The sequence below is a fragment of the Equus caballus genome, chromosome 28 (genome assembly GCF_041296265.1).
Source record: "Equus caballus isolate H_3958 breed thoroughbred chromosome 28, TB-T2T, whole genome shotgun sequence".
In the NCBI taxonomy this organism is placed as follows: domain Eukaryota; kingdom Metazoa; phylum Chordata; class Mammalia; order Perissodactyla; family Equidae; genus Equus; species Equus caballus.
Window position 1 is genome coordinate 32997394 of NC_091711.1, and position 14854 is coordinate 33012247.

A 14854-nucleotide genomic window follows, 5' to 3' on the forward strand; every position below is an offset into this window, starting at 1 on the left:
GCATAATGGTTAGGGGTAGGGGATTCTGGAATCAGAAGCCCTGCGTTTGAATTCTGGTCTCAGTCCTTTTCTGCTGTGTGCCCATGGGAGAATGACTTTACTTCTCTGTGCCTTATTTCCCCACCCACGAAAGACAGATAAGAGTACCCAGTTCACTGAATTGTTGGGAGGATCACACGAATTAATTAATACATAGAAGGGAAGTAGGACAGCGCTTGTCAACGGAAGACCTTCAAATATTAGCTAGCAATAAAACAGAAATCTATATATAATCTTCCACCTGCTTAAACAAAACAAAACAGAAAACCCTTCGCGGCTCACCGTTCCTAAACTTCTTGGCCTGGCACGCCCCCCCCAAAACCTGATCTGCCTGATGTGCCTTTGCAGGCTTAGCTGCGACCTTCCGTGCGGCGTTCCGAGCCACAGGCGGCGCGGCGTGGAGTGGTCCAGCCTGCCTCCCTCCCGCGTTTGCCGGCCTCCCGACGCTGCGGTGCCCGGGGCGCGCCCGTCCCCGCGCTCCGGCACTCCGAGCCTCCACACGGGCTTTTCTCCGTCTGCATCGTCATTGTTTCCAGGGTCTGACTCGCCCGCACATCCTAGATGCTCAATTAAAGCATCCCTAAAGGAAAACGCTGCACCTTCTCTCGCAAAGACAAAACGGGGGCCTCTGAGTGGGCAGGGGAGACTTGGTGGGTAGGCAATGTCCTTCCACCCTAAAACCCATTGTCCCGGGGGCCCGGGCCGGTCACATCGCCCGGAGGTGGGGGCGGGGCTCCCCCGAGGCCTCCAGCCTTGCCCCGGGCGCCGCGGTCATGTGACCTTCCCCCCCCCCCCCCCGCCCCGGCGCACAGCTGGAGGCGGGGCCCCGCCCTCCCCCGGGAGCGGCGGCGCCCGAGCGGGCGCGGTGTATTGTGGGCAGAGGGGCGGGGGTTGGGAAGATGGCGGCTCCCAGCCTCCTCAACTGGAGGCGGGTTTCCTCCTTCACGGGGCCGGTCCCCCGCGCCCGGCACGGACACCGGGCCGTGGCCATCCGGGAGCTGATGATCATCTTTGGCGGGGGCAACGAGGGCATCGCGGACGAGCTGCACGTCTACAACACGGGTAGGCGCGGCGGCCTCTGTTCGGCCCCGCCTGCGGGAGCCGCGGAGGGGGAGGGGAGGCGAGGCGGCGGCCGCGGCCCTGACAGCTGTCACCGCCGGGTCACTGCCTCCTCGGGCCGGCGGCGGGAGCGCGGCTCGGCCGGGCGGCCGCGGTCCGACGGTGTGGCGGGCGGCGGCTCCGTTTCCCCGGGGCCCGCGGGGCGGAACCGGCCCCGAGCGGGGCGCGCCGGCCGTCGGGCAGGCGGTCCGAGCCCCCCCGCGCCGCCGCAGCCCTGTTGGCAGACGGAGGCGAGAGAGACCGCTTCCACCGGCCTGGGCCTCTTCCCCAAGTCTCGCCCGCTCCGGGGCTCCGAGATCCCTCCCCTGTCAAACACTTAAAACAACTCCAAACCGAAGCTCCTCCGGGCCTTTCCCGTCTTCGCCTTCCTTCCTTAAGGAGAAGAGAACCTGGGGGGCGGGGGGTGAGGAGGGGAACAAGAGGCCTTCTGGTACTCTCATTCCCAGTACAGCCCAGGATCTGGCAGGTGCCAGGCCAGACTTTTGCCCCGTGGTAGCCCTCTTAGCCGGCGGGGAAGTGCTTCGTGGTGAGCCGGACGCCTGTCTCTGCATAGTCGGGTGTGTGTCCCCAAACTCCGCCGGGCAGCGCGGGGACAGAGGACTGTCGCCTTGAGCACCGCTGCAAATCACAGGTGCCCCTGGGCGGGGAGGCCCTGCCTTTGAGTACCTCCGAGGGATGGCAACGAGGTTGGAATTTCATTTTCCCCACTTGTAAATGCGCCAGCTATCATGAGAAAGCTGTTCCCTTGTTGTAAGGCTAGTTGCTGGATTTGGGGTCTATGTCATGATCACTAACTTTTCCTTGACTTTGACCAACCTGCTTAATCATAGTGGACATTTAACGGTTAATAAAATAGTGGAGTAGGGGACATTTTATTTTTTTCACCCTCTCCCCCTCCTGGCACCCCAGCATATAAAGTTAAAAAGTAATTTGACCATTTGGTATGGTGTAAAACCCCTAGTTTTGGAATAAGTTAGACCTAGTTTGAATTTTGCCCTGCCCGTAGCCCAGGATCAGTGCTAAAGTTACTAAACCTAAGTGTCAGATCTTCACTTGTGAAATGAGGACGATGATACTTACCAAGCAAGGTTTTTGTAAGAATTAAAGGATATAGGTCAGGGTTTTTCAAGAGCAGCACTCTTGACCTTTTGAACCAGAGAATTATTTGTTGTAGGGGGCTGCACTGCACGTTGTAAGATGTTTGGCAGCGTCTCTAGCTCTACCCACTAGTTGCCAGTAACACCCCCCTTACTCTCGTTATGATAACGAAAAGTTTTTAGTTTGCCCTTGGGGGGGCGAAATCATCCCCCATTAAGAACCACTGATTAGATGATACATATAAAGTGCATATTCATAGTCTGCGGTGACTGTTGATTATAATTTATTTTAATTTTATTTTGGCAACTAGTTACAAATCAGTGGTTCCTACCAGCTGTTAGAGGAGACATCCCTCCAGGCTGCGCTGCCCATGGATTTGTCTGTGATGGTACCAGAATATTAGTCTTTGGGGGAATGGTTGAATATGGAAGATACAGCAATGAGTTATATGAGTTACAAGTAAGTCTGTTTCAAATTTTTTATCTCAATCTGAAGCTTTATTAGTGATATTGGTCATACTTCTTAGAAAGATTGCAAAGCATTTCATTAACATACTTAAAATAGTGTGAGGTTCACATTTTATAGTTTCAAAGAAAATGTCTCCACCTCACTAAAAAGCCAACGTTTCTAATGTAAGTCTTTTTTCAATACCCACTGCCACATTTGTTACATTAGGATTTCTGTTAGTATCGATTGTACATGTTATGTGTTTAGGCTTTTGTATCTCAGTGGTTGTTCTTCAACTTTAGCCTGCAATAGAAGCCTGGCGAGAGCTTATGAAAACAGATTGCCGGGGCCTGCCCCTAGTTTCTGAAGCAGTGTTGTGTGTAGTGGGTCTCCACCATTTGCTTTCCTACCAACTTCCCACCTGCTGCTGCTGGTCCCCGGACCATAGTTTGAAAACGTCTACCTTAGTTATAGAAATTGTTACCCTCACACTAATAATCTTCCCCCCCCCCGCCCCCCCGCGGCAATACATACATAAGAGAGGTAACAGTTTCCTATATCCTTTCTAAATTTGACTCTCTACTAAACCAGACTCGGAGCCCTCTGTGACAGCCCTAGTTGAATTTTCCTCCTGAACTGTGCATATCTTCCCAGTTCTGTGATCATGAGGGCATCTGGTAATTGGCAGATATAGGTGGATTATACCTATTTATAAGCAACTCATTTCAAAAATAGTTTTAGATAAAGAAAGAATTCATAGTCGGAGAATGAGTTTTGGAGTTTGGTTTGATAAATGATCTTTCTGCTTATTTAAAGGTTAAAATATATACCATTCATGGATTACCTAATTTCAGAAAATAAGAATACATAAATTACATTAATATTAAAGCTATACGTGATACTTAATTTTTCATTTGGAAAATATTTTGGAACTGTTAATATTTATTATTATAAACTTAGTTTTCCATTGTGGAAATCTGTGAATAAGGAAGACTAGACTGAGTTTTTATTGGAACATTTATTTTAATTCCAGAAGTTATCTGCTTACTTGTCATTTTTCCCAAAAGTAGATTATTGGAGCCTTCTGATTGGATTCGGATTAAAATGTATTGGTATGATGTTACCCTACTGATGATATAAGAATGCTTTCCTTATTTTGTCTGAGTGTATTTATTCTCTTTTTTAGGCAAGTCGTTGGTTATGGAAAAAAGTGAAACCCCATCCCCCTTCTTCTGGTTTACCTCCTTGTCCTCGGCTTGGACATAGCTTCTCTTTATATGGTAACAAATGCTATTTGTTTGGTGGCCTGGCAAATGAAAGTGAAGATTCAAACAATAATGTTCCCAGGTATGTGGACTCTTTCAGACCAAATGCTTATTTTATGATTTAGATTAAGAACATTTAATTGCTTCCATCTTTAGTTATTAAGAGGGAAGAAACTTAGCCTTTTGCATTTAAACCTAACAATGAACAAATTTGTATGCATTTGTGTTTTCCTTAGTCCCTGGAGTATATATATATCTGTTTTCAGGACTCTGCCTTTTCTAATCAGAAACCATCTTATTAAATTGATGTTAATATACCTGCTTGTAGCAATACGTTTGTATATATTGAGCCATAACGTATTTTAGTTAAGTCATAAATGATAATGAAAAGCAACTAATGGTTACTTTTCACATTAGGTTTCTCTGGGAATTTGGTGACAACAGTCTGACTATAAAATGAAGGCCATCATTTTCATTTTTCATACAGGAAGCTGTTAGAGTGGTTCACACAAGCAAATACTTTTTGAACTAATCCCCTCCTCCTTTGTTGAAACAGAATTAATCACTACCTCTTTTCTTTTCACATAGCGTTTTGATCACGTTGTCGTTATAGCACTCAGGGTTTGGAGATTTAGAGTCCAAAGGGCTGTTTTCTGATACACTGATTACCATGTGTGTCCTTTAGTGGAAGTAATCTAAGCCTGTTTTCCTTCACTGTGAAATGGGAGGGATTAAATACCTACCTTACAGTGTCATTGTGATGGCTAAATAAAATCGTTGGCATAATTTTCAAAGCACTTTCTAATTGCTATCAGCATTTAGTCCAATAGTTGTCATCACCATGATAGTGTGTCCTTTTACCTACATTCAATGGATGTTAGAGTCTTAGCTTTTTTTCCCCCAAAAAACTTTTAAGAATAAGATATACTAAAACATCATGGAAAATTTGGAAACTGGAGAAAAGGAAAAAAAATTATCCTACCACACTAATCCAGATACTTTTACTTTTAGTACATATCTTTTTTCGTTTTTCCGTTAAACAGATTGTTTCAATACAAAGTTCTAAAAATTCAAGAAATTAGAAAGAATGTAAAGTTCTTTCTCACGGCATCACTGACCTCCAACATAGGCAAACACATAATTCAATTTGATATGCATCTTTTGGGTCCTTTTTCATGTAACACATTGTATTAGTCAGTTTTCGTTAGATTGTTATATATAATGGGAAAGCTTCTCAAATTTGTGCTGCTTGAGGGAGCATTAGATACATGTGATGCTTTTTAAAGCCTCTGATGAAAGCTAGCACGTTCATTTCTGTTCACATTCCATTGGTCGAAGGAAGCCGTACTGCCAGGCCCTGAATCAGTGGTCCAGGAATGGATGTTCTGCTTCCCAGGAGAGGAGAGCTGGGAACATTAATCCGATCCTCTGCCCAGACATGTATTTTCGTTTATGCAAGTGGGATTTTTCTTTTTGCTTTGTGACTTAGGATGTTTACTTGTTTTTGTTGTTTTTTTTTCCTTTAACAATATGTCTTGGAGATCTTTTCATGGCAGTAAATATAGGTTGAACTTAATTTTTTTCCAAGGCTGAAAAGTAGTCTGAATTATACAAATTATTTAACCATTCCCCTACTGGACATTTAAATATTTCCTTTTTTTTTTTTTTTTTGCTGTTACAGCATTTGCATGTGTATAAATATTTTTGTAGGATTGACACTTCTAAGTGGAATTAGGGAGGTCAAAGGTTATTTACATTTAAGTCTGTTAGGTACTCCTGAATCAACCTCCACAGAGATGGAACCATTTTGTATTCCTAATAACAGTGTATGAGAGTGCCTGTACCCTTGGCAATACTGAATTGTCTTACACTTCTTAGTTTTTGCCAAATAGGTGAAATACATTTCATGGATTTATTTTGATTTTTTTTTAAACTAAGAATGAGCTTGATTAACTGTGCTTATTAGATATTTGCAATTCCTTTTCTGAAATTGTTCATGTCCTTGTTCGTTTTTCTGTTTTAAAAAATAAAGTATAAATTATATGCCATAAAATTCATTCTTTTTATATGTACAATACAATGATTTTTCGTAAATTTACAGTTTTGTGTAACCATGACCACAGTCCAGTTTTAGAACACTTCTATCACTCCACAAAGAAACTGCTTACTCATTTGCAGTCAGTCCTCATTCCCATTCCGATCCCCAGGCAACCATTAATCTGCTTTTCATCTCCATAGACTATCCATTTCTGGACATTTCATGGAAATGTGATTTTCTGTATTTGTCTTCTTTCTCTTTGCATAATGTTTTTGAAGTTCAACCATGTTCTAGCATGTATCAAATGTTTCTTCCTTTTTATTACTGTATAGTACTCCATTGTATGAACATACCACATTTTGTTTATTCATTCATCAGTTGATGGACATTTGGATTATTTCCACTTTTTGCCTTTTATGAATAATCTGGCTGTGAACATTTGCATACAAGTCTTTGGACATGTATTCATTTCTCTTGATTAGGTATCTAGCAGTAGAGTTGCTGGGTCATATGGTAAATTTATGTTTAACTTCCTAAGAACTACTAAACTGTTTTCCAAAGTGACTGTAGTGTTTTATATCCCCTCCAACAATATATGAGGGTTGTAATTTCTCCATATCCTTGCTAACACTTGTTATTGTCTGTCTTTTTGATTGTTGCCAACCAAGTGGGTATAAGGTGGTATCTCATTGTGGTTTTAATTTGCATTTCCTGAATGACCAAAGATGTTGAGCATCTTTTCATGAGCTCTTTAGCCATTCATATATCTTCTTTGGTGAAATTTCTATTTAGGTCTTTGTCCTTTTTTTTTTTTTGAGGATTTGCTGATGAGATTTATTTTCTTATTTATTTGTTTATTTCTTATTGTGATAACATTGATGTATAACATTATATAAATTTCAGGTGTACATCATTTTATTTCAGTTTCTGTGTAGATTACATCATGTTCACCACCCAAAGACTGATTGCAATCCATCACCACACACATGTGCCCAATCACCCCTTTCACCCTCCTTCCTCCCCCCTTCCCCTCTGGTAACTACCAATCCAATCTCTGTCTCTATGGGTTTGTTTGTTGTTATTTTTATCTTCTATTTATGAGTGAGATTATGTGGTATTTGACTTTCTCCCTCTGACTTATTTCGCTTAGCTGAATACTCTCCAGGTCCATCTGTGTTGTCATAAATGGCAAGATTTCATCCTTTTTTATGGCTGAGTAGTGTTCCATTGTATATATATACCACATCTTTATCTATTCACCCCTTGATGGGCACCTAGATTGCTTCCAAGTCTTGGTTATTGTGAATAATGCTGCAGTAAACATAGGGGTGCATATATCTTTACACATTTGTGTTTTCATGGTCTTTAGATAAATACCCAGCAGTGGAATAGCTGGATTGTACGGTAGTTCTATTCTTAATTTTTTAAGGAATCTCCATACTGTTTTCCAATGTGGCTGTACCAGTTTGCATTCCTGCCAGCAGTGTATGAGAGTTCCCTTTTCTCCACATCCTCTCCAACACTTATTTCCTGTCTTGTTAATTATAGCCATTCTGACAGGTGTGAGGTGATAGCTCATTATAGTTTTGATTTACATTCCCCTGATAATTAGTAATGTTGAACATCCTTTCACATACCTGTGGCCATCTGTACATCTTCTTTGGAGAAATGTTTGTTCAGATCTTTTGCCCATTTTTTAATTGAGTTGTTAGGTTTTTTGGTTGTTGAAATGTATGAATTCTTTATATATTTTAGATATTAACCCCTTATCAGACGTATAGTTTGTAAATATCTTCTCCCAATCATTAGGTTGTCTTTTCATTTTGTTGATGGTTTCCTTTGCTGTGCAGAAGCTTTTTAGTTTGGTGTAGTCACATTTGTTTATTTTTTCCTTGTTTCCCTTGCCTGGTCAGACATGGTACTTGAAAATATGCTGCTAAGACCAGTGTTGAAAAGCGTGCTACCTGTGTTTTCTTCTAGAAGTTACATGGTTTTAGGTCTTGCATTCAAGTGTTTAATCCATTTTGAGTTAATTTTTGTGTATGGTGTAAGATAATAGTCTACTTTCATTCTTTTGCATGTGGCTGTCCAATTTTCCCAACACCATTTATGGAAGAGACTTTCCTTTCTCCATTGTATGTTCTTGGCTGCCTTGTTGAAAATTAGCTGTCCGTAGATGTGTGGGTTTATTTCTGGGCTCTTGATTCTGTTCTTTGATCTCTGTGTCTGTTTCTGTGTCAGTACCATGCTGTTTCCATTACTATAGCTTTGTAGTATATTTTGAAACCAGGGTGTGTGATACCTTCAGCTTTGTTCTTTTTTCTCAGGATTCCCTTCACTACTATCTGGGGTCTTTTTTTGTTCCATATAAATTTTAGGATTCTTTATTCTACTTCTGTGAAAAACGTTGTTGGAACTTTGATAGAGATTGCATTGAATCTGTAGATTGCTTTAGGAAGTATGGACATTTTAGTTAGGTTAATTCTTCCAATCCAAGAGCTCAGAATATCTTTCCATTTCTTTGTGTCTTCTTCAGTTTCTTTCAACAGTGTTTTATGGTTTTCAGTGTACAGGTCTTTCACCTCTTTGGTTAAGTTTATTTCTAGGGATTTTATTCTTTTTGTTGCAATTGTAAATGAGATTATACTCTTAATTTCTCTTTCTGCTACTTCGTTGTTAGTGTGTCCATGTTTAAATTAAGTTGTTTGTATTCTTATTATTGAGTTGTAAGAGTTCTTTATATTCTGGATACAAGTTTGTTTTTTTAAAAATCAAAAATGGGACTGGCAAATATTTTCTTCTGGTCTGTAGCTTGTCTTTTCATTTTCTTAATGGTATCTTTTGAGGCACAGAGTTTTTAATTTTGATAAGTTAAATTTATCAATTTTTCTTTTACAGATCATGCTTTTAGTGTTATATTTAAGAAGTCTTTGGGGCTGGCCCAGTCGCGTAGCAGTTAAGTGCACATGTTCCACTTCAGTGGCCCAGGGTTCGCCGGTTTGCATCCCGGGTGCGGACATGGCACCGCTTGGCAAGCCATGCTGTGGTAGGCGTACCACATGTAAAGCAGAGGAAGATGGGCACAGATGTGAGCTCAGGGCCAGTCTTCCTCAGCAAAAAGAGGAGGATTGGCCGCAGCAGTTAGCTCAGGGCTAATCTTCCTCAAAAAAAACCTCTTAGATTATATCAAGGTTGTGAAGATTTATTCCTGTGTCTTCTTCTAAAAGTTTTATAGATTTAGCTCTTACATTTATATCTATGATTCATTTAGAGTTAATTTTTAATGCCTGGGGTAAAGTCAGTGTCTAAATTCATCTTTTTACATATGGATATCCAGTTGTCCCAACACCGTTTGTTGAAAAGACAGTCCTTTTCCTATTGACGTCTTTGTTGCAAATCAATTGACCATAAATGTAAGGGTTTAATTCTGGGCTCTCAGTTCTGTTCCATTCATCTATAGGTCTAGCCTTATCTCAGTACCACACTGTCTTGATTACTATAGATTTGTAGTAAGTTTTTAAATCGGAAGATGTAAGTTCTCAAATTTTGTTATTCTTTTTCAAGAGTGTTTTGGCTATTCTGGGTCCTTTGCATTTCTATGTAAATTTTAGGGTCAGCTTTCCAATTTTTGCAAAAAGTTCTCCTGGGATTTTGATAGGGATTGTGATGAATATATAGATCAGTTTGTGGAGAATTGGTATGTTGTTAATATTGAGTCTTCCAGTCCATGAACATGGAATGGGTTTCCATTTATTTAGGTCCTCTTTAATTTTTCTCAGCAATATTTTGAGGTTTTCAGTGTAGAAGTTTTCTCTTGTTTTGTTAAATTTATTCATAATTTTTTATTCTTTTTGATGACATCATGAATAGATTTGGTTTCTTAATTTCATTTTTAGATTGTTCATTGCTATTACATATACAGTTATCCTCTGTATATTGATCTTGTATCCTGTGACCTTGCTGAATTCGTTTATTTCTAATTGTATTTTCATAGATTTCAGTTTTTCTTTCTATTATTGATTCTTGGCGGTTCTTTATATATTTTGTTTCATATGTTCCAAATATTTTTTCCAAGTCTTCTGTTTGCCTTTTTTTTAAAGGGTTTTCTTTTCTTTTTTTTCTTTTTTGAGGACGATTAGCCCTGAACTAACATCTGCAGCGAGTCCTCCTCTTTCTGCTGAGGAAGACTGGCCCTGAGTCACATCCATGCCCATCTTCCTCTACTTTATATTTGGGACACCTGCCACAGCGTGGCTTGCCAAGCAGTGCCATGTCAGCACCCAAGATCCAAACCAGCAAACCCCAGGCCGTCGAAGCAGAACGTGCACACTTAACCGCTTCGCCACCAGCCCGGCCACTAAAGGGTTTTCATTTTTGTTTTATCAAGTTTGACAGTATTTTCTTTTATGGTTTTCTGGTTTTGTATCTTGCTTAGGAAGACTCCTATCCCGAAAATTATAAAAATAATTTTTCTATATTTTCTTCCAGTACATTCACAGCGTTTTTTTTTATGTTTAAAACATTAATATATTTGGAATGTATTTTTGTGACTGGTGTGAGGCTTTTTACTTTGTCTTCCTAGTGGATTTCCAATTCTCCCACTGCCATTTATTAATTAAGCCATGTTTTTTCCTGTTGATTTGAAGTCCCATATCTGTCACACCTTAATCCTCATATAAATGGATCTTTTTTCTAGGCTCTCTAGACCAGGGGTTACAAACTACACTCTGTGGTCCAAATTTGGCCTGCTGTCTGTTTTTGTTAATAAAGTTTTATTGGAACACATCCATGCCCATTCATTTACATCTTGTCTCTAGCTGCATTCATATTAAAACAGCAGAGTTGAGTAGCTGTGACAGACTTTATGGCCTGCAAAGCCTAAAATATTTACTTTCTGACACTTTACAGAAAAAATTTGTCAACTCTTGTTCTAGACTCTATTCTATTTCATTAATATATTTACTTTTCTATCATTAATGGTGATGTTTGCTGTAGATTTCTACTATAGTATATGCTTTTGATTGGATTAAGGAAGTTTTCCTAAATTTCTAGTTTGCCAATTAGTTTTTTCCTCTCCTTTTCACCAAAAATGTATGTTGAGGTAGTTCTAATTCATTTCAGGTGTGGAAATGAGCTTACCATTTCTTCCCTTTAATCCATTAATTTTGTGAGTTGTATTATTAGTTTCTGAAATATGAGCCACCTTTTTATTCCTAGTTAACCCCACTTTATTGTGCTACAGTGTTCTTTTCATACTTTGCTGAATTCACTTTGCTAACATTTATTTGTACTATCAAGTGTCGTTATGATTTTGCCTATATTGTTTTTTGGGGAGTAGGGTGCTATTCTAATCTCATTTGAATATCAAGATTATGTTACCCCTGGGAACATAATCAGAGCTCTGTTCTGAGGTTATGGGCAGCTCTCCATCTTTTATTGTGCTTAAATAATATCATTTCTTGAGTATTTAGTAGAAATTTTCCATAATTGTCTGGGATTGGTATAGTTTAGGGAGGGATTTTTGACTGCCTTTTCTATATCTCTTATAGCTATTGATCTATTTAGATTTTCTACCTTTTCTTGAATCCTTTTGATAATTTATGTTTCTCTTGAAAAATCACTCATTTTATCTAAATTTTTTAATTTACTGATAAAAATTATAAGGCAATTCTCTATATCTTTAAAATCTCTATCTATAGTTACATCTCTTTTCTCATTTCTAAATGTATGTGTTGTCTTTTCTTCTAATCACACTTGCTGGTGGTTTGTTATTTTATTGGTGTTTTTGGAGAACCAATTTTTAGTTCTATTAATGGTCTGTGTTTCTTTTTCATTTATTTTCTTTAACTCTTCCATTTCTTTAAGTTTTGTCCTTTTTTCTAACTTCTTTTAAACTTCTAATAGTTTAAATGCTTTTTTTAACCTTTTTTTCTAACTTCTAATAATTTGAATACCTATTAGTTCATTTATTTTCAGTGTTGTTTCCTAATAAATGCTACACATTTTCCTCTGGTTACAGCTTTAGCCATATGCCATAGGTTTTGCTATATAGTGCTCTTAGTGTCATTAATTTCTATTTTCTCTTTAATCCCAAAGTGATTTGACATAATTTTTTTAAATTTCCAGATACAAAGTTTTGTCGTTGTTGCTAATGTCTAGTTTTATTATATTGTGGTCAAAAAAATGTTCTATGAGTTTTCTCCTTTTTGGAGATTTCTTTGTGGTCTGTTTCACAGTCGATTTTTGTCATTATTCCAGAAGTGTTCATAAATATTGTGAGTTCTTGATTGTTTGAGTACAAGTTTCTTTATTAAATCAGTGTTTTAAATTATCATTCAAAGCTTTTTTATTTTGTGGGTCTAGGTCATTTCTACTTCTGAATGACGTTAAAAATCTCCCAGTGTGATTGTGAATTTGTGTTTTGTTCCTTGTATATCTAATTTTCAACCTATGTGTGTTGTTTTGTTGTAGATTTATCTTTTGTAAATAGGGCTAACAGTTAACCAATATGAACTGGTATAGCATACTGGCTGGGGTCCATTCTGATCTATTTAAGTCTATGCCATATCAGTTGTTAAATAGTTTTAATATCATCCTTGCTTTTAATAGCTTATATTTGGATTCAGAGTTCTTTTGTTTCCCCTGCACACCTCCTGCCCCCAAGGGACTTTGTCTTATAATAGGGAAGTTTTTCCTGCCCTTGTATTTTATGTCTTCCATCTACTCTGCTTGTGGTTGCTCCCTTCACCTCCTTTTTTCTGCCTTGGCTAGATTTTTAAAAATTGTGATGAGGTTGAACATTTGTGTGTGTATGTGTTTGTATATCTGTGTCTGTGTGTGTATACACGTTTATGTAATTTTTATTTCCTGTTCTGTGAACTGTCAGCTTATATCCTTTTATCTGTGTCTGTTGTGTGATTAGTCATTATCTTGATTTTGTAGGAGCTCTTTTACATTAAGAAAATTTGATCTTTTTCTGTGATGTGTACCAAATCTTTTTGTTTGTCTTTTTTCTTTTGACATTGTTTATAGTGTTGTTTTTTCCTAACCATTTTACTACGGGCTTTTCCATAGACTATACTTATTTTTCCTTTTTTTCTTAACTTTTTCTTGATTTATTGTTTTTCTTTGCTTCTTTTTTTTTTTTTTTAAGGAAGATGAGCCCTGAGCTAGCTGCTGCCAATCCTCCTCTTTTTGCTGAGGAAGACTGGCCCTGAGCTCACATCCGTGCCCATCTTCCTCTATTTTATATGTGGGACGCCTACCACAGCATGGCTTGCCACACGGTGCCATGTCCGCACCCGGGATCCGAACCGGTGAACCCCAGGCTGCTGAAGCAGAACATGCACACTTAACCACTGCACCACCAGGCCGGCCCCTCTTTGATTCTTCTTTCCTTCTAATGATTTGAAAGTTATACGTGCTAATTCTGTGCTTCACTTAGTTGTTCGGAAATTATCACACACAGTTAAACTGAAAATGTCTTGTCATCTTTGGTAATAGATTACTATCTTTAGTTTTAGCCTTCTTTTGCTTACCTCCTTTTTCCATATGTTCCATATATTCTTGAGTCTTATTCCAGACGACAATAATGTTAAATTAATTTTTTGGTCAGGCTTTCTTAGTGAGTATTTAGACCTCACAACCACTATTATCAACATCAATTTAAATATAATTGTAAATTACTGGTTTCTTTGTGCTACCATTTCTCTTATTCAGTGCATTCTTTCTTGGATTTCTTTTTATTTTTCGTAGGTGACATCTAGAATCATTTTTTCCCAAAATAATTATATGGCTAAATTTGAAGTTTTGTATGTCCTAAAATGTTTTAATTTTGCCCTCATACTTCAGTAGAAATTTGATAGGCAATAGATTCCTATTAAAGTCACTTTGCTTGAAACATTGAAAACATCCATGTCACAGATGAGAAGTTTAATGCCAGTTTCTAGAGTAAAAAAGCTATGTAGGACACTGCTATGACATTATATAGTGAGAACTTAGAGAGAAAAAGAAAGTTGCAAAGCAACATTTGTAGTATCTTTGTTTATACATATGTGGATATCCATAGAGAGAGAGGTCTAAAGGGGTATTTATAAAGTATTATCAATAGTGATTGTTCTGGTTATTTAGCACCATGTAATAAATTGCCCCAAAAGTTAGTGCTACAAAATAACTTTTATTATGCGGGTGGATTCTGTGCATCAAGAATTCAGACAGGACACAGCAGTGATGGCTAGGCCCTCAGATGGAAAGGCTTGAGTAGTCACTCTCACGTCTCATGCCTCAAATGGGATGGCTGAAGGATGGACTCAACGGGGACTGTCATCCTACCTGCTTACATATGGCCTCTCCAGTTGGTGGTTTTGTGATAATTGGACTTACCTGGTAGTTCAGGATTCCAAGAGCAAGTGTTCTGTAGTGAAACTGCATTGGCCTTCTGTAACTGACCCTTGGAACTCACATAGTATCATTTCATCACACTCTATTAGTTGAGGCAGTCATAAGCCTGCCCAGAATCAAGGGAGGGGGACATAGATCCTACCTTCTGATGGGAAGAGTGTCAGAGATTTTGCGGCTATGTTTTGAAACCATCATGGTGGTTGTCATGGATAAGAGTGTTGGCTAAATGATGGCAGGAATTTTTTTAATCTCTCTGTTCACTACTGATCTCCAGAAGAGTGCCTGGTACCCAGTAGTGTTTGATAAATATGTGTTGAATGAATGAGATGGGGTTTCTGCTCTCTTATTGCCTTTCTGGACTCTATGAATTTTTCACAGTAAGCATAGATTATCCTTATAAATAGAAACAAAAAAGCAAATAAAAGGTATATATTATGTTAATGTTTTC

General features: G+C 38.9%; 1 protein-coding gene across 2 annotated transcripts in view; it reads left to right on the top strand.

Moving 5' to 3' along the window:
- Window positions 1-503: 503 nt before the first annotated feature.
- The window catches only part of HCFC2 (host cell factor C2), a 58240-nt gene continuing 43889 nt past the window's right edge, over window positions 504-14854 (top strand). The window contains exons 1-3 of one of the 2 annotated variants that reach the window (XM_023631486.2): window positions 504-1101; window positions 2567-2715; window positions 3890-4050. In XM_023631486.2, the coding sequence (XP_023487254.1) occupies window positions 939-1101; window positions 2567-2715; window positions 3890-4050 (473 nt within the window). In that variant the 5' untranslated portion in view covers window positions 504-938. The remainder of the gene's footprint in view (window positions 1102-2566; window positions 2716-3889; window positions 4051-14854) is intronic. The other variant, XM_023631485.2, reaches the window with a different exon arrangement.